Genomic DNA, 18947 nt, shown 5'->3' with positions numbered 1-18947 from the left:
ATATGGTGACAATGAAAAATATTTCTCTAACTAAAACCAAAAACAAAAGTTTTGTGCAAAAATATGATTTAGTATTTTTAATTTTGACCATGTTTTGTGTTGAAATCCTCACAAACATTTAAGTCTATTTAAATAAATGTATATTTGTCTGTCTCTCTGTCTTTTAGTCGTAATAAAATAAAGTTATTGTTTTTACTTAAGCTTATGCGGTTATCAATAGTAAACAAACATACGATAGAAAAAAAGGTTTATGAAAAAAACGTTTTTTTTTTTAATAAAATTTAACTTTTCTAAATAGTTGTTTAAAATCCGCTTAAATGCTATAGTAACTTTATATTTTATTTAGAAATAAGTATTTTATACATAAGAGTGAGATACTTAAAGGTGTGAGACATTTTTATTTGTAAAAATAAAAAAATATAAAGGTTTAAGAACATGTGTGGCTTAGAGATAAAATAATATTTTATATGTTTACTGTTATAAATGCTTACTTTGTTAACAGATTTTTAAAAATAAATTAAAACTGTTGAAGCTAAATTTCAAAAAATGATTTAATCCTTTACCGTTTAAAGTTTCCTTTATTTAATAATCAATGTTAATATGAAAAAGCTAAGATTGGCTATAACTTCTTCATGTAGTCTATATTCTATGTTTTAATATTGCATTTGTTCTTGTTTTATTCTCTTATTCTCGATTATATTTTATTTATAAAAAATTACAACATTTAAACAATGTAACGTTTTTAATATAAACAACAACACCAATGCCATCAAAATAAATAAAAATTCAATTCAGGATTCTATGGTTGTTTATAGAATTTTTATGATTATTTTACTCCTTTCACGATTTCACGATAACAAACAACAAAAAACGACATACATTATAAAGACAACAATAACAACAACTAAATATTGTCATTTTTATGACAAATTTACATATTCTTGGATACATAAAAAAGTACAAAGGATGTGTGTGTGTGTGCGATAGTCTAATAACAATACATAGTCATCATATGATAATCACAGTTATGAGAACAAAATAAAATATGAATAGTGGAGGGGAGAGAGATAGAAAATAAAAACAAACTGTAACGGGGCTAATGTACAAAAACACACTTGAAACTACATGCTTTATAAAGTTTTTGTTTTAAATGACAAGTCTAGATTTCAGACTAGACTTTACAGTAGACTTTAGACTAGACTTTAGACCAGACTTTAGATCAGACTTTAGACCAGACTTTAGACCAGACTTTAGACTACACTTTACTGTAGACTCAAGACTAGTCTTTTGACTAGACTTTAGACTAGACTTTAGACTAGACTTTAGACTAGACTTTAGACTAGACTTTAGACTAGATTTTAGACTAGACTTTAGACTAGACTTTAGACTAGACTTTAGACTAGACTTTAGACTATACTTTAGACTAGACTTTAGACTATACTTTAGACTAGACTTTAGACTAGACTTTAGACTAGACTTTAGACTAGACTTTAGATTAGACTTTAGACTAGACTTTAGACTAGACTTTAGACTAGACTTTAGACTAGACTTTAGACTAGACTTTAGACTAGACTTTAGACTAGACTTTAGACTAGACTTTAGACTAGACTATAGAGTAGACTTTAGAATAGACTTTAGACTAGATTTTAAACTAGACTTTAAAGTAGAGTATAGACAAAACTTTAGATTAGAATTTTCCCAAACTCTATATTAGACTAGACTCAAGTCTAGACATGAGAATTGATTTAAGGCTAGTCTTCAGACTAGACTTTGGAATAGACATTAGAATAGACTTTATACTAGACTTTAGACTTGACTTTAGACTAGACTTTAGACTTTAGACTAGACTTTAGACTAGACTTTAGACTAGACTTTACACTAGAGTTTAGATTTTAGAGTAGACCTGAGACAAAACTTTAGATTAGACTTTATACTAAACTTTAGACAAGACTTTGGCCAAACATTATATTAGACAGTAGACTAGACTTTAAACTAGAACAAAAAAACTTTAGATTAGACTTTAGACTAGACTTGAGACTAGACTTTAGAGAAAACTTTGAGTAAACTTTAGATTAGAATTTTCCGAAACTTTACATTAGACTAGGCTCAAGACTAGACATGAAAATTGATTTTAGGCTAGTCTTTAGAAAAGACTTTACACATAACTTTAGACTGGACTTAAGTCTAGACTTTAGACTACTCTTTAGACTAGACTTTAGATTGGACTTTAAACTAGTCTTTGACTGGCTTTTAAACAAGACTTTAGAATAGAATAGACTTTAAACTAGACTACACACTAGATTAATATTAAGTCCATACTGATACTAAAATTTAGATTAGACTAGATTTTTCACTAAACATTAATGTTGATTTCGGACAAAACTTTAGATTGACTTTAAATCAAGGTGTTTTAAAACAAAAACACAATTGATACTACCAGCGATAACTTAACTTATACTTACTCCACTCGTTTTCATACAATTCATTTATGATTGTTAGCTGGTTTGTCGACCCAATTCTTGCCAGACTTTTAATATGACTCTTGGGAAATGTGAAACGAATTGATGATACATGACAGTAGTAAACAAATAAAAACATTACAATTTCCAATCGAATGATGTGAAAATTGAATATGCGTGTGCGTGTGTGTGTATCAAGGCTGTAAAAAAAGTGTGTTTTATTTACATATTCTTAGGAAATGTCATGAAAAGAAGAAATTTTACATAAAATTGTCTAAACAATAAAAAATAATCTGTTCAATGATTGTTTTTTCTCGCTCTATTTTCTTTTATTGCTTAAGGAAGGCGAAATAAATTATTTATAAAATTTCAAAACTTTTTTGCTTTAAAAATATTATTATTTTAAAGTTAATAAAAAACTTAAGGAAATTTTAATATTTTATTAAAATTCAAATAAAATTCATTTCACAAATTGATTATACTAAAATTCAATGACTTCAAATGAACTTTGTTATGGCATAAAAGTTGAAAAAAAATCGTTCTCTAATAAACCCAAATAAATATTAATCAAAATTCTTTAACCTTTTTTCCACTCTTTATTTTCTTGCCTTTAAAAATACCTACAAGTTCAGTTACTTTATCATTTTGTATCTGGATAAATATAGACAATATTTGCCAATCAATTGCCACAAACACAAATTGTCCATTTTCCTGTCCGGAACAAAATTGTGAAATGTAATAAAATCAAAATAATATAAAAATTTGTAAAGTATTTGGTATTTGTAACTTATAAAATATATATATATTTTGAAATTCCTATTGAAATCTGTTACAATAAATGCCTCCGCCAAAAGAGACAAATTCAAACTTTTTCACACCATCAATGGCCGCATAATTTACCCAAGCAAAAACACCCAACCTCCAGAGGGAGAGAGCAAGGATAATAAAATAAATGAAGAAGAGGATTTTTTCAGTTTAAACATTTCGAACAGACCACAAATGCCACAGAAATGTAGGTTGGAGTGATTGTATATTTGGAGCAATGTAAATTGGTTTGATTGTTTGAAAAAACCGGACTGGACCGTACTTGATTTAAACAAAAAAAAAAAGAAAAATGCAAAAAAAACTAATAATGAAAATGAAGTGGCATGGAAATGAATTCTAGTGAATTGGAATGAAATATATTTTATTGTGTGAATGTGTGTGTGTGTTGTTATTAATTCAAAATGAAGGCAGACTTCTTCTTTGGCAAAAGGTATTGTTCATTTCAAAGTATTTTCAATATCTAACAAATAAACTGTCACACAGATTTTATTATTTTTCATTTACATTTTCTTCTTGTATTTATTTTAATTTAAACCACAGCAAATGCGTTTTCGTACTTAATAAAATGTCTGTCTTGTTGTCATTAAATGTTTTAGTAAGATTTGTCGAGAAAGGTTAGCAAGCAACATTAATTGTCTTTAGTTAAAAATTTATTAAAATTCAAATGGTTTTATATTTAAAAAAAATCGCTTTTTTTATTGTGATTTTATTTAGCATTTTATTAAGCTTTGAAAAAATGCTAATTGATCATTTTTGTTTTAACATTTTTTTTTTGTTCTTTTGTTTTTTGTTAAAACGACAACCATTTTATTTCAAAGTTTATTTTTTATTTTTCTGTTTTTTGGAGACATGAATGTAAATAATAGTCTGCTCATTAGTATAAATCAGAATTCAAAATTAAGTATGTCTGTTGGTTGTAGGTATGGTCTGTCTGACCATTTACCATTGTCACACATGCCTGTGCATTTATCATTTTTATACATGAATATTTTTGCCCAAAAAAAACCGTTCCTGACACAACCTACTCTAACTGTGAAATACTCAGAGAAATATCTGATTACAAGTATTACAGTTAGAAATGAAAACTGCTTATAAACTAACACGTTGGCTAATCCATGGACTAGACTTAAGACCTTAGACTAGCCTTTAGACCAGAATTTAGACTAGTCTTTAGATCAGGCTTTTGACGAGGTTGTAGACTAACATTTCAACTAGACAGTAGAATCGACCAGATATTAGACTAGACTTTAGACCAGATTTTAAACTAGACTTTAAAAAGTCTTTAAACTAGACTTTAGACTAGACTTTATACTAGTCTTTAGACTAGCCTTTACACTAGACTTTAGACCAGTCTTTAGACTAGACTTTAGACTATACATTTGACTAGAATTTAGTCCAGACTTTGTTCTAGACTTTAGACTAAACTTAAGACTAGTCATTAGATTATACTTTAGACTAGACTTTAGACTAGAATTTAGACTAGAATTTAGACTAGACTTTAGACTAGACTTTAGACTAGACTTTAGACTAGACTTTAGACTAGACTTTAGGCTAGACTTTAGACTAGACTTTGAACAAGTCTTTAGACTAAACTTAAGACTAGACTTTAGACTAAACTTAAGACTAGACTTTAGAGTAGACCTTAGCCTAAATTTTACACTAGACTTTACACTATACTTCAGTCTAAATTTTACACTAGATTTCAGTCTAAATTTTAGACTAGACTTTAGACTAGGCTTTAGACCATACTTTATACAAGACATTAGAACAGTCTTTAGAACAGACTTTAGACTCTCTAGACTAGACTTTAGACCGGACTTTATACTAGTCCAGACTTTGTTCTAGACTTTAGACTAAACTTAAGACTAGTCATTAGATTATACTATAGAATGGACTTTAGACTAGACTTTAAACTAGACTTTAGACTAGACCTTAGACTAGGCTTTAGACTAGACTTTATACTAGACTTTCGACTAGACTTTGGACTAGACTTTAGACTAGACTTTAGACTAGATTTTAGACTAGACATTAGACTAGACTTTAGACTACACATTAGACTAGACTTTAGATTTTAGAAAAGACTTTAGACTAACTTTAGAACAGACTTTAGAATAGACTTTAGACTAGACCTTAGACTAGACTATATTCTAAATTATAGACTAGATTTTTAATCAAATTTTAGACAAGACTTAAAACCAGTATTAGACAAGAATTTAAATTGACTTTAGAGAAGTCTTAAAACTAGTGATGGACTAGGCATTACATTAGACTTTAGACTAGGCTTTAAACTATAATAAAGACAATACATTAAACTTGACTTTTGACTAGACTTTTAACTAGACTTTTTAAGGCAATATTTTTTACAATATTTAAGTCTAGACCGTAAATGCTTTCATTGGCAATACACTAGTCAGTAATTTTCGAGTGTATTGCTAAACATGCAATAATGTATCATTTTCACAATATATTAGTAAAATTAGGAATAGCAAAGGCAGCAAATTGCTACACAAAAAATTAACAATTGTAGTTTTTTTTTCATGCATGTAAAGTAATGACCAAATCATAACTCATGGACAAATATTAACATTATCACTTACCATACAGACAAATACATTTACAACACAGATACACACAAATAAAAACTCACATGAACATTAATACACACTTTAAAAGGATCAACATTTGAAATGGTCACCCAACAGCAGATTCTAATGTAAAAAAAAAACAACAAATGATAATCTTTTTCTTCCTCTGGGAATGTATAGCAGCAAGAAATTTGCCACATTATAATAGAAACTGACCACACAACTAAATCTACAAAGTGGACAAATACTACTCAAATAAATTCAGTACATTTTCCTTTCCTAAAACATAAAAATACCCTTATTATTTGGACAGATTAACATTTTTGCACATCCAGCAAGAAAAATACAAGACAAAACATAAAAAAAAATATACACACACAAATCGGCATAAAAAAGTGCCATAATCTACACTTGTATGGACAAGAGATACAAATAAGGATTTGTGGACTACAAGAAAAAAAAATACAATAAACTGACGACATAAACACCCAACACCAAACCAGATCAGACCCCCATGTCTGCTAGATATCCAAAAACAACCGCTGTCACTGTCCTGCTGACAGTTAAGTGGTTTAGGGCGATAAAATGGCTATAATGACATGATTCTTTCTTGCTGGCTTTTTTTATTAAAGCCAGTAAGAAAGAAAAAGAACAACTATGTAACCAGCACCAATTTTCATTTTTATACTGGAAATAGGTGAGACTTGGTTTTACATTTTAACACAAATAAAGACAAAAGAAATTCTACATTTATTTTAGATTTTTGTTTTGTTATAATGCCACCACATAAATTACAATATTACAACAAGCTATTAAAAATACTTTTTTTTTCTTTCTTCATACATACGCAAATTCCTTTTTATTTCAAGAGGGAGATCGACCAGCTTAAGGAAGGAAGAAGCAAAAATCAATCGATATCATTAGAATTGCGATGTTTATCTCAATTGAAGTATTGCCTGGATTTACTAACATTTGCCATTTTATACTGTGGAAAACTAAATATCATCAGCCAGCCGTCGAGCCAGCATATTTAGCAATGATATACAAACTTACATTTATATATTATACTATTAACTAAGCTACAGTGGTTGTAACAGTTCGATTATATGGTCATAGAGATAATTTTTACCATAGAAGACAAACGCATGGACAAAACTTTACACTAGACATTAGACTAGTATTTAGACAAGGCTTTAGACTAAACGTTAAAACAGACATTAGACTAGAGTTTAAATTAAACTTTAGACGAGACTTTCGACTAGACTTTAGACTAGACCATAGACTAGACATAAGACTAGACATAAGACTAGACTTTAGACTCGACTTTGTGCTACACTTTAGACTAGACTTTAGACAAGACTTAAGAGTAGAGTTTAAACTAGACTTAAGTCTAGACTGGACTTTAGAATAGACTTTAGACTAAACTTTAGATTAGACTTCAGAGAAGACTTTAGACTAGACCATAGACTAGACTTTAGACTGGACTTTAGACTAGACTTTAGACTAGACTTTAGACTAGACTTTAGACTAGACTTTAGAATAGACTTTAGACTAGACTTTAGACTAGACTTTAGACTAGACTTTAGACTAGACTTTAGACTAGACTTTAGTCTAAACTTTGGACTAGACTTTAGACTAGACTTTAGACTAGACTTTAGACTAGACTTTAGACTAGACTTTAGACTAGACTTTGGACTAGACTTTAGACTAGACTTTAGACTAGACTTTAGACTACACTTTAGACTAGACTTCAGACTAGACTTTGGACTAGACTTTAGACTAGACTTTGTACTACACTTTAGACTAGACTTTAGAATAGAATTTAGAGTAGACTTTGAAATAGACTTTAGACTGGACATTAGATTAGACTTTGGACTAGTCCTTAGTATAAACTAGACTAGACTATAGAGTGTACTTTAGGCTAGACTTTACACTAAACTTTAGACTAGACTTGGGACCAGACCTTGTACTAGACTATAGACTTTAAACTAGACATGGAACCAGACTTTGTTCTAGACTTTAGACCTGACATTAGACCAAACTTTAAACTTGACCTTACAATCTTTAGACTAAACTTGAGACCAGACTTTTTACTAGACTTTAGACCACACATTAAACTTGTCTTTAAACTAGACTTAGAAATACTCTTTAGACTAGACTTTTGACAAGACTTCAGACCATTCTCAGACCAGACTTTTTCTAGACTTTAGACTAGATTTTGGACTTATTACTAGAATTGACTTTAGAACAGACTTAAACTAGATTTTAGACTAGTCTTTAGACAAGACATTAAGACTTTAAACAACAGTTTAGATAAGACTTTAAACTAGACCTTATACTAGAGTTTAGACTAGACTGCACATTTAACTCTATATCTTTTTTGTCCACTGTAGTAAACTTAAAAAACCAAAATAAAAACTTTTTGTTGCCTTCCCCCTAGTTCTTCAGGGAGTATGGGTAAGACACTCATTTGCAAAACAAACGTTTTATATCGTTTCGTCTTTATTTTATTCCATCTTCGACAATATTTGTTTTAAATAAATCTACAAGTGGGTAAGAGCGAAAACTTTATCTTCATCGATTTCGTAATGTATAGATTTGTTTTGGTTCGTTACTATACCGTTCTCAGAGGTTTGAGTTGTAAATAATGTCCGTTTGTACTTTTAAACGACTTCCTTTCATTTGTTGTTTTTTTTATTATATTTTTTTCTGCAATTTTCTTATAGTTGTTTTTTTTTGTACTTATTGTTAAACTAAATTGTTTCAACGCCAATACATAATAGCAGCCACACCTCCAGCAAATGTTTTCCAAGCCAACTGAGGAGAAAAGGCAAAGGGCAGTTGTGGTGTTTTAGTTTAGGTATGCGTCAAAGATAGAAATCTTCAATTTCGTTTTTTTATAGGAGTTTTCTTATAAATACAGTTTTCAATACAAATGTAATTGAACACATACATTTATTTAATGTTTTGTTTTATTTTGATGTTTTTTGATAATTCAAGTTTTTTTTCTATTTGAAGGGAACGAAAGTATCAATGAGTATTGTACAACCTAAATAAATGTGTTTCTTTTTAAAGAGGTGGGGGGCAAAAAAAAAAAAACAAAATTACTGCCAAATAGTAAACTAAGAATTTTTGTAATATAAATCGTTTTTCTATATTTCAAGTTGTCGATATGTTCCGACACTAAGTATTTGTGGTGGCTGGTTGTTACTTTTGTTTTGCCGCTTCAGTCGTCATTTATTTATTTCTTTATTTTGTGGCCTTGTTAGTTTTTTTTTTTTTGGGGGGGAAGCAGGCGTAAGTGTTGTTAGTCTTGTCAAACTGTCGCAAGAGGTTCTGCCAAGATAAATGGCTCTCTTTAGCAAATCCCAGGAGATATCTATATTCACTCGGGTGAGGGAGGAAGGCAGTTAGTTAAGAATTATTTTACTTTTAATGAAAACCAGCTATAAAATTTTCAGCATGTTGTTTTTAAAGAAAATTTCAACGGAAATCCTTTAAATATCCTGCATTCTGTGTTCATAAGAAACGTGTTTCATGTGATTTTGAACCCTTTTTTACATATGAACTCTCATACATGTTTGTCATGTTCCGTTTTTGTATTCGTTTGATAATAACACCTTAGGATATTAAATAATGAATTATTTGTTTGTATCTTTAGATGTTGTTTAAATGAAATTTACACTAATTTTGTAATAAACATTCATTTAACATACACACATCATTATCAGCAGCAGGAGTAGTATCATCATCATTTTTTGAACGCATTAAGGTTTAATGAAATTAGAATATGAAAAATTATTGGCAGACATAGACGAATTAGTTTGAAGGTAAAAATAATGAGAAAGAGTTTAAGAAGAAGGATTTAATACTGAAACTAAAGAAAATAAACAATTTTGTCACAATTTAATACAAATTTTACTCCAAAGTTTTCAGTTAAACTTTATACTACTTTATACCAGACTTTAGACTATTTATTAATCTGTCCTTTAGAACATAGTTCAGACTATATATTAGACTAAACTTTAGAAATAACTTTAGACTAGACATTCAACTGCACTTTAGATCAGATTTTAGTATAGACTTTATACTAGAGGTTAGACTAGTCTTGAGACTATTTAGTCCAGGATTTAGAATAAACTTTAGACTTTACACTTTACTACAATATAGTCTAATTCTTTAAACTTCAGACTCGACTTTAGATTAGATTTCAGACTAGACTTTAGATTAGACTTAAGGATAGATATAAAACTGGTCTTTAGAATAGAGTTCAGACTATTATTTAGACTAGACTTTAATTTAACTTAAAACAAAAAAAAAGACTACACTTTAGACTAGACTTTAGATTTAACTTAGGACAAGACATTCGACTTAAATTTAGACAAGAATTTAGTGTTGACTTTAGATGTTAAACAAGACTAGACTAGACATTAAACTTTACTTTAAACTGGACTACACTATAAACTAGACTTGACTTTAGACTAGATTTGACTAGACTTTAGACAAGCCTTTAGACTAGGCTCTAAACTAGACTAGACTTTAGACTACATTAACTACACTAGATTAGACTAAACCAGGCTAGACTTTAGACTCGACTAACTAGACTAGATTAAACTGAACCAGACTAGACTTCAAACTAGACTTTACCCTAAACTAGACTAGACTAACTAGACTAGATTAGACTAAACTAGACTTTAGACTAGATTTTGGACTAGACCTTTTACTAGACTTTAGACTAGGTTTTAGACTAGGCTTTAGACTAGACTTTAGGCTACACTTTATTCCAGACTTTAGACTAGACTTTTGACTGCATTTATGTCTATTTAGACTAAGCTTAGAAATAACTTTAGACTAGAGTTTAGACTTTAGACTAGACTTTAGACTAGATTTTGTACTAGACTTTAGACTAGACTTTAGACTAGATTTTAGACTTTCAGACTACACTTAAGTCTAAACTTTCCACTAGACTATAAACAAATCTTCTTTTGGCTAGAGTTTAAAATTTACTTTAAACCAGACTGTAGACTAGAATTTAGACTAGTCTTTAAACTAGTTCAAAGACTTTAGACAAGACTTTAGACTAGATTTTAGACTGGACTTTAGGCTAGAATTTAGACTACACTTTAGACTAAACATGAGACTATACCTTAACCCGACTTTAGTTTAGATTTACAACTAGACTTTAAACTATTCTTTAGACTGTACTTTAGATTAGACTTTAAACTTTACTTTAGACTAAACTATTGTCATTAAACTAATGTCATTAAAATGTCTATTTTATTCTAAATCTATTAACATTCTTCAGTTAATTTCAAAATAGATTTTCTATTAATTTCTTTTAAATGACTTGAACTACAGATAATACCTTAATCATTTTATAGAGTTCTTTACAAATGATTTTAAATAACTTAAAATGATAACATTACATTGATAGTAACTGCCACTTACTAAACATTCAAAGCCAGCTAGCCAACCAAGAAACAGACAATAAGAGATCCATAACATTTACATAACTAAGAACTGTTCTAAATATACACTCCTAATTGGCTGTGATAGCACCCGAGGGAGTTGTAATAATGTCAGTGACAGTAGTCAGTAGGACAGACAGAAAAATACAAAGATACCCAAAGAAATAAAAATACAAATGTTTAACATAAATTTTTTGGGCGAAAATGAAACACACACATGCAAACAGGGAGTGGATATGTTTTGGAAATGAGAACTGCTGCTGCTGACCAGCATTCTTTATGTTTTGGTAAATTTTTTGGCAGTGAATCTAATACATCTACTGTTGACGGGTTAAAGCTAATAAAATTGAAAAGGGGTTCTGTTATTTTATTCGTTTTTTTTAAGGCATTTTATATGCTGAAACATGTTTTGTATCATTATCAGCGTAATCATTGTTTTATTTCTCTTTTTTTTTGGTTGGTAACTAACTACTGGTCTTTTTTCTTCCATCGTTTACAGTGCCTTTACCCAAAAGGGTCTTCTGCTTTATGGCCGGCTTTATTTTTACCCTAAACATGGTTATTTTACAGTTTGTCGTACAAATTGTGGGTTTATTTGTTAAGCGAGTTTATTATTTGCGTTTATATTATTAGATTTTTTGGTTTTTGTGGGTTTTTTCTTTGCTAACGAAATAAATGTATAAAATATTTAGTTGATTTTTGGAAAAACGGTTTTAGGCTCTTGTGGTTATGGCCATCTTTATCTGATATTTAGCCAAAGCTAATCGTTTTATACGCTTGAATAAAAGTAACAAAATTAACATTTGGTTAATGCGTTAACAAATCGGACTAAAGTAAAAAATAAAATGTTTTGTGGTCTAATAAATTAAATAAAATGCAGATAGTAATTGAGGAAAGGAGCTTAATGTTTTTTTTTACATCCTGATGGCGAACGTAAATAACATTTTATAGCACTTACTAATCTTTAGATTATAAAGAATATGTCAATTAAATATTTTTTTAAGAATTTACTTTTTGTTAAAATGATTCGTTGGTTGCTCGCTAATAAGCGAGTTCACTCGGAGCCCTTGTGGCCCATTGTAATACCCTTATAATTGCCATTCTTATGTTATGAGAATGGTTTCCTTCCATAACTACTACTTGTTTCGTTCGATCTTTTTTAGTGACGCATCTCTGAGACAGTACAGATCATGGAAAAGATCTCTACCAAGTAGTCTGTGCTTTTGTAAGCCTGGGCAGTCACATATAAGATGTTGTACAGATTCCACTTCTTCTTCGTCCAAGCAGCTCTTACAATAGCTATAACATGGGTAACCCATACGTTCCGACATACATACATACATACATACATATGTACAATCAAACAGTGCCCAGTAATTATACAAGCTAGAAGCCTAATCGAGTTCATACTAAGAGACAATATAGTCCTAGTCCAATCTGTTTTCAGGGTGGGCCAGATCAGTCTCGATATTCTACAAGTGGTGACCACCTGACCACCGTCTTTTGTAAATGAATAAAATTTTAAATTAATAAAAAAAAAGAATATTTGTTTCCGCCCGGGATCGAACCGGGGGCCTTCCGCGTGTTAGGCGGATGTGATAACCACTACACCACGGAAACTATATCTATCGGGTGATTTTTGAACAATTTTATGGAAATGTAACAAACGTCCTTTAATCCGTAAATAACACACCAATGTCGAGGAAAAACAAAATCTGTTGTCATTGCTGTTTTTCATCTAAAATCGATTTTTATATGAAAACCATAAAATTATCTGTAGATCCTTAAATCCAGAAAATCTGTGATCACTACGGGTTTCCATTCAAAATAGATGTTTATATGGAAAATATGAACTTGTCTATAGATCCTTAAATAACATCACAATCAAAAAAAATCTATGATCAATTAAATTTTTCATCAAATAACGATTGTTTTGAAATTCATTTTTGATTTCAGATTTAGAAAATAATCAAAAAATTGTTATGTGTTTCCGCCCGGGATCGAACCGGGGGCCTTCCGCGTGTTAGGCGGATGTGATAACCACTACACCACGGAAACTATGAATACCGTTATGTCCATAGTGGTATATATGGTAATATATCTATATTGATAATTTTAGAAAACTGGTTTTGTAAAACTAATCACGTTCGTAATACAAAAATTTGAAAGTTGACCTAAATTTATTATAATACGCATAGAATTTTAATTAATTACAATTAATTATATCGGTAAAAAAACATAAATAAAATTTAAAAATTATTACAGTTTGATGTAAAACTATTTGCTATTGAAATCCAACAGGGGATGTAGCTCAGATGGTAGAGCGCTCGCTTAGCATGTGAGAGGTACGGGGATCGATGCCCCGCATCTCCAATTTGTCTTTTTTCTTTTAAACTATTTTTGTTCATTTACAGGGTATATTAATCAAATTAATAAATAAACCCTTTGTATTGACGCCATTTCGCAACAAAATTACTCACCAAAACAAAAAAGAAAAAATAATAACTTTGACAGCTTAAAATTATGATCAAGCCTAGAAAAATAACTCCAATTATCCCTTATTGACCCATTTCAAAATCAAAAACTGTCTATAAATAATAAAAAAAATTATTAAATAAAACGCCTAGACAAAGACAGACAATTAATTTGTATTTCTTACAATTAATTTTGCTAAAATGTTGATTCAACAGAAATTTAGCAATTACAAAAAGTATTTACAAAAGTTACAAATTAATTGCAAAGTTTTGTTAGTTTTCTTTTACGCCATACAAAAAAAAAACAACACAAATGAAGCCATTTAAATCGTTCGAGTATTTATCATACGCAAATTCTCTGTTCAATTATTTAAATAAATTGAAATGTTTCGAAAACAAAGAATTATAAACAAAAATCGAAAAGAAGTAAAAGCATAAATTCAAGAGTTTAAGTTGCGGCAACCATCTTGTTTAACGGTATTATAAATCAAAAATGTATTCGTTAAACCATAAAAGATTTATGTGGTGCTAAATATAAAACTTTTATCATCATATCACTTGGTTTTTATTTTTCGGTTTTTGTCAGGAGAACTTTGTTTTTTTTTTAACTGTTTTGTTATTTTTTTAAGAGTTTTTTTTGGCGGTAGTTTTATACTTTTTTTTTTTGAAAACCGACTGACATACCTTAAACATTTACAACACTAAACAACAAAACTGTAATAAATGAATAGAGTTTTAAATGTAATAATTCTTTAGCGAACTGTCAGTTTAAAGGAAATACACAATTCTTTAGCAAAGAGCCAAACGAACTTTTTCTAGTTCAATTCTATTTCAGTTCTAGTTCAGTTCTAGTTCAGTTCTAGTTCAGTTTTAGTTCAGTTCTAGTTCAGTTCTAGTTCAGTTCTAGTTCAGTTCTAGTTCAGTTCTAGTTCAGTTCTAGTTCAGTTCTAGTTCAGTTCTAGTTCAGTTCTAGTTTAGTTCTAGTTTAGTTCTAGTTCAGTTCTAGTTCAGTTCTAGTTCAGTTGTAGTTCAGTTGTAGTTCAGTTCTAGTTCAGTTCTAGTTCTGCTCTAGTTCAGCTCTAGTTCAGTTCTAGTTCAGTTGTAGTTCAATTCTAGTTCACTTCTAGATCACTTCTAATTCACATCAAGTTCATTTCCAGATCAATTCTAGTTCTCTATTGTTCTTCAATTCTAGTTTCTAAAAAAAAACTGAAAGTAATTCTTTAAAACTTCTGCCAATGAATGAATGAATGAATAAATATACATATTACTTTTGTGAGAAAGAACAACAATTTTAAAAACCTTTTAAGCATATGAAGAAAAACTTAGTATCTCACCCACATAAAATTAAATCCCACTTAACACAAATCCCAACCGAACGTTACCATGTATTAAATCTAACCAACCCATCTAACCAACCAAGTTGGATACTAAATAATAATATTTTTTCGAATGTTGTTTCCAAAAATAAAAAACACAATTCAAATGTGTGTGTTAATTTTTTTTCTTCAAAATTTTGCACACAACAAAAAATAATACTTCAAGTCCTAAATAAACATTAAAAAATAATAACAAAAAACGATGTATGCAGACAGAAAAACAATTTGATTTTAATTGAAAAATAGCATAAATATGCGAAATATGCTGAAATAAATAACAATAAAAATATGAGAGACAAAAGTAATGAAAACAAAATTTAAATTGTTTCTTGTTTAAATTTAAAATAATTATTTTGTGTTGAGAAAAAAATGTTTATTAATTGTTTAAAAATTCTTCAGCAATATGTCAACAAAATGTTAACAATTAAAAATGAAAAAGTTTATATATTGTTTAATATAAAATGGGATCCTCAAAAAATATAAAATAAAACTTTAAAATCCCTACAGCAATTTCATTATCTTTTGACGTTACCTTCGTAGAATTAAACAATCAAATACACACTCAGAAATTATTAACATTTAAATTTAAATTTTTTAGTTTATTTTTCATTTGCATTGAAATTTGACCCTTAATTACTATTTGTTATATTTTACTAACATTTCACCTGCGAGTGTAGTTTTGTATAAAAGATATTCGAAAAAATCAAGAATAACATTAGCTCAAGTATCCTTTTTATCATCTTTATCCTTTTCAGTTGCTCCTTTTTGTTTTTCTTTAATTTTTTTTTTTTTTGTTTAAATGGAAAAAGCATTTGATTGTGGAAAAGAAAAAAAAGCTGCTTCGGTAAGCACTTGCCAAACAAAAGTTTTTTGGTGCTTATTTTTTCTCCTTCCTACATTTTCACTTTCATTTTTGTTTTTGTTAGCAACACACTTTGTTTGTTATTTTTGTTGTTGTTTTTTTCTAATGTTATTCCACGGTATAGTGTTTTCGTAAACTTTTTCTTGAGTTACTTTGCCAGTGAAAAATCTATATAAATTTGTTTTGTTTATTGTTTTCTTTTGTTGTTTTTCTTTGCTAATGGTTTTAAGAGGGTTAAACGCAATCGCCAAAAATCTAATTATATTAATATAAAAATTTGTTTTGATGACCAAAACAAAATTAAGATAGAAATTTGCTATGGCTCACGCTGCTATTAAAAGGTCAAAGATTAAGTGGAAAGTGTTAAAAATAATTGAAGTTAATTTAAGATTTATTTAAAAAAATATGTTTCGTATTTAATTTTTTTAGTTTTTCATTATTTTATATTATTTTGGTTGGTTAAAGTAATCACATAAAGAAACAAAGTAGCGGACTTTATCTGTTTCCGTGGTGTAGTGGTTATCACATCCGCCTAACACGCGGAAGGCCCCCGGTTCGATCCCGGGCGGAAACACACATCGACTTTTTTAGATATTTTGCATAATTATTCATTTGGTACATTTATAAAACTCTATTAGAACTGAACTAGAACTGAACTAGAACTGAACTAGAACTGAACTAGAACTGAACTAGAACTGAACTAGAACTGAACTAGAACTGAACTAGAACTGAACTAGAACTGAACTAGAACTGAACTAGAACTGAACTAGAACTGAACTAGAACTGAACTAGAACTGAACTAGAACTGAACTAGAACTGAACTAGAACTGAACTAGAACTGAACTAGAACTGAACTAGAACTGAACTAGAACTGAACTAGAACTGAACTAGAGCTGAACTAGAACTGAACTAGAACTAAACTAGAACTGAACTAAACTAGAACTAAACTAGAACTGAACTAAACTAGAACTAAACTAGATCTGAACTAGATCTGAACTAGAACTGAACTAGAACTGAACTAGATCTGAACTAGAACTGAACTAAGTAGAACTGAACTAGAACTGAACTAGATCTGAACTAGAACTGAACTAAGTAGAACTGAACTAGAACTGAACTAGAACTGAACTAGAACTGAACTAGAACTGAACTAGAACTGAACTAGAACTGAACTAGAACTGAACTAGAACTGAACTAGAACTGAACTAGAACTGAACTAGAACTGAACTAGAACTGAACTAGGACTAAACTAGAACTAAACTAGAACTAAACTAGAACTGAACTAGAACTGAACTAGAACTGAACTAAAACTGAACTAGAACTGAAATAGAATAGCATTAAAACATAATAAACAAATTGAATTACCAGAGTAAACATTTTAGCCACCCCTTTATAAACAATGTAACCTTGACAATACATAACATGGTTAATAAATAACTTTTTTTCAAATTTCTATTTTTTAAATAACGAATTAATTTCGCCAAAATTCTAATTGATTATTAAACCATGGACTTTACCTATGTAGAGTTTCCATCGACGGTAAATTTCAACACCTTTAAAGCGTATTATGAACTCCACAAATGTAAACTACCAAACATTCATGGCAAATCATTAAATTATACGGAAGACTTGGAAACAAATACAAATCAAATAAAAACCCTAAGACATTTAGTATTGGATACAATACTCGACAATTGGAGTGGTAAGCAGTAAAGAAATATATTTTAATCATACACAAGAAACATAACCCATTTCCTAACCACCGTTCACTTGACAGACAATCCCATATTTAAAGAAATAGAACGTCAAGAGGACCGTAACTATATTTTAAGTAACTTGAATGTAAATCTTCCTCTAAAGATTTTAAGCTCATACATACAAGATGATTTCTTTTGGCGTAAAAGCTATCAACACCGTTGGAAGACACTTTATTACATGTCGTACACATATCAAACCCAACCACCAACCATATCAACATTCAGTCCCCGCGCCTCACCAACTACAACAAAACCTTTACAACAACAGCAGTATGCTGTTGTGAAGGAAAAATGTAAAAAAACAAAACCTTGGATTAACATTTACATGGAACGACATCTGCAAGAGTTTATTGAAAATTTAACAACAACTGACTACGACCAGGAGAGAGTGCAGGCGACATTGGACATTTGTGCAATGTATATAAATCAATTGGAGATAAACTACCTTCAGCCTAGCATGGATGGGCAAAATGGTAAGAAAAGCCTGTCAGTTATATTTGTATATTTTTGTAAATAGAAATACAAACAAACGCACATATATTTCTTATTTTTTGTCTTTATTTCAGATCACATTCCACTTGATTTCATTTTGAGAAATCTACCGGAATTGCATACATTACGTTTGACATATTGTACCAAGACTATAGGCACGCACTACTATCTGGGCTGTAATATGTTATCGCGCTGTGATGCTTCACTACTTGCTCGAGGACTACAGCAGTGTCATGAATTGGTAAATTTTTGGTAAGAAATAAAGAAATATTATTGTTTTTTGTTACATGTTCTTTGTTTTTGATAAAGTGTGTTTATATGTTTTCTTTAAGTTTACACAATACAAAATTGGAACCCTATCAGTTGGGATTATTTGCTTATAGTTTAGATAAGGGTTGTCATTACCTGTCCGCTTTGTCCTTGGAACACTGTAGTTTGGGTGATGAAGGTATACGTGAGTTTTTAAGCTCTTGTAATAAGGAATCGTTTGGAACATTGAAATATTTAGATTTAACTAATAATAAAATAAGTAAGTACATATGCTGAACTAGAACTGAATTAGAACTGAACTAGAACTGAACTAGAACTGAACTAGAACTGAACTAGAACTGAACTAGAACTGAACTAGAACTGAACTAGAACTGAACTA

General features: G+C 29.8%; 1 protein-coding gene and 3 non-coding genes across 4 annotated transcripts in view; 2 read left to right on the top strand and 2 right to left on the bottom strand.

Moving 5' to 3' along the window:
- Nucleotides 1-12884: 12884 nt before the first annotated feature.
- Nucleotides 12885-12957, bottom strand: Trnav-aac. The gene has a single exon. It is a non-coding gene; the product is annotated as a tRNA-Val (tRNA).
- A 365-nt stretch (nt 12958-13322) lies between these two features.
- Nucleotides 13323-13395, bottom strand: Trnav-aac. The gene has a single exon. It is a non-coding gene; the product is annotated as a tRNA-Val (tRNA).
- Nucleotides 13396-16553: 3158 nt separating this feature from the next.
- On the top strand, nt 16554-16626 carry Trnav-aac. Its single transcript has one exon. It is a non-coding gene; the product is annotated as a tRNA-Val (tRNA).
- An 882-nt stretch (nt 16627-17508) lies between these two features.
- LOC111690283 (dynein regulatory complex subunit 5) overlaps nt 17509-18947 on the top strand; it is a 1923-nt gene continuing 484 nt past the window's right edge. Inside the window, exons 1-4 of the mRNA XM_046948008.1 lie at nt 17509-17751; nt 17827-18279; nt 18373-18550; nt 18631-18827. Of these exons, the coding sequence (XP_046803964.1) occupies nt 17556-17751; nt 17827-18279; nt 18373-18550; nt 18631-18827 (1024 nt within the window). The 5' untranslated portion in view covers nt 17509-17555. The remainder of the gene's footprint in view (nt 17752-17826; nt 18280-18372; nt 18551-18630; nt 18828-18947) is intronic.

The sequence above is a fragment of the Lucilia cuprina genome, chromosome 4 (genome assembly GCF_022045245.1).
Source record: "Lucilia cuprina isolate Lc7/37 chromosome 4, ASM2204524v1, whole genome shotgun sequence".
Taxonomy (NCBI): Eukaryota; Metazoa; Arthropoda; class Insecta; order Diptera; family Calliphoridae; genus Lucilia; species Lucilia cuprina.
This window is presented reverse-complemented; position numbering and strand designations above follow the sequence as displayed.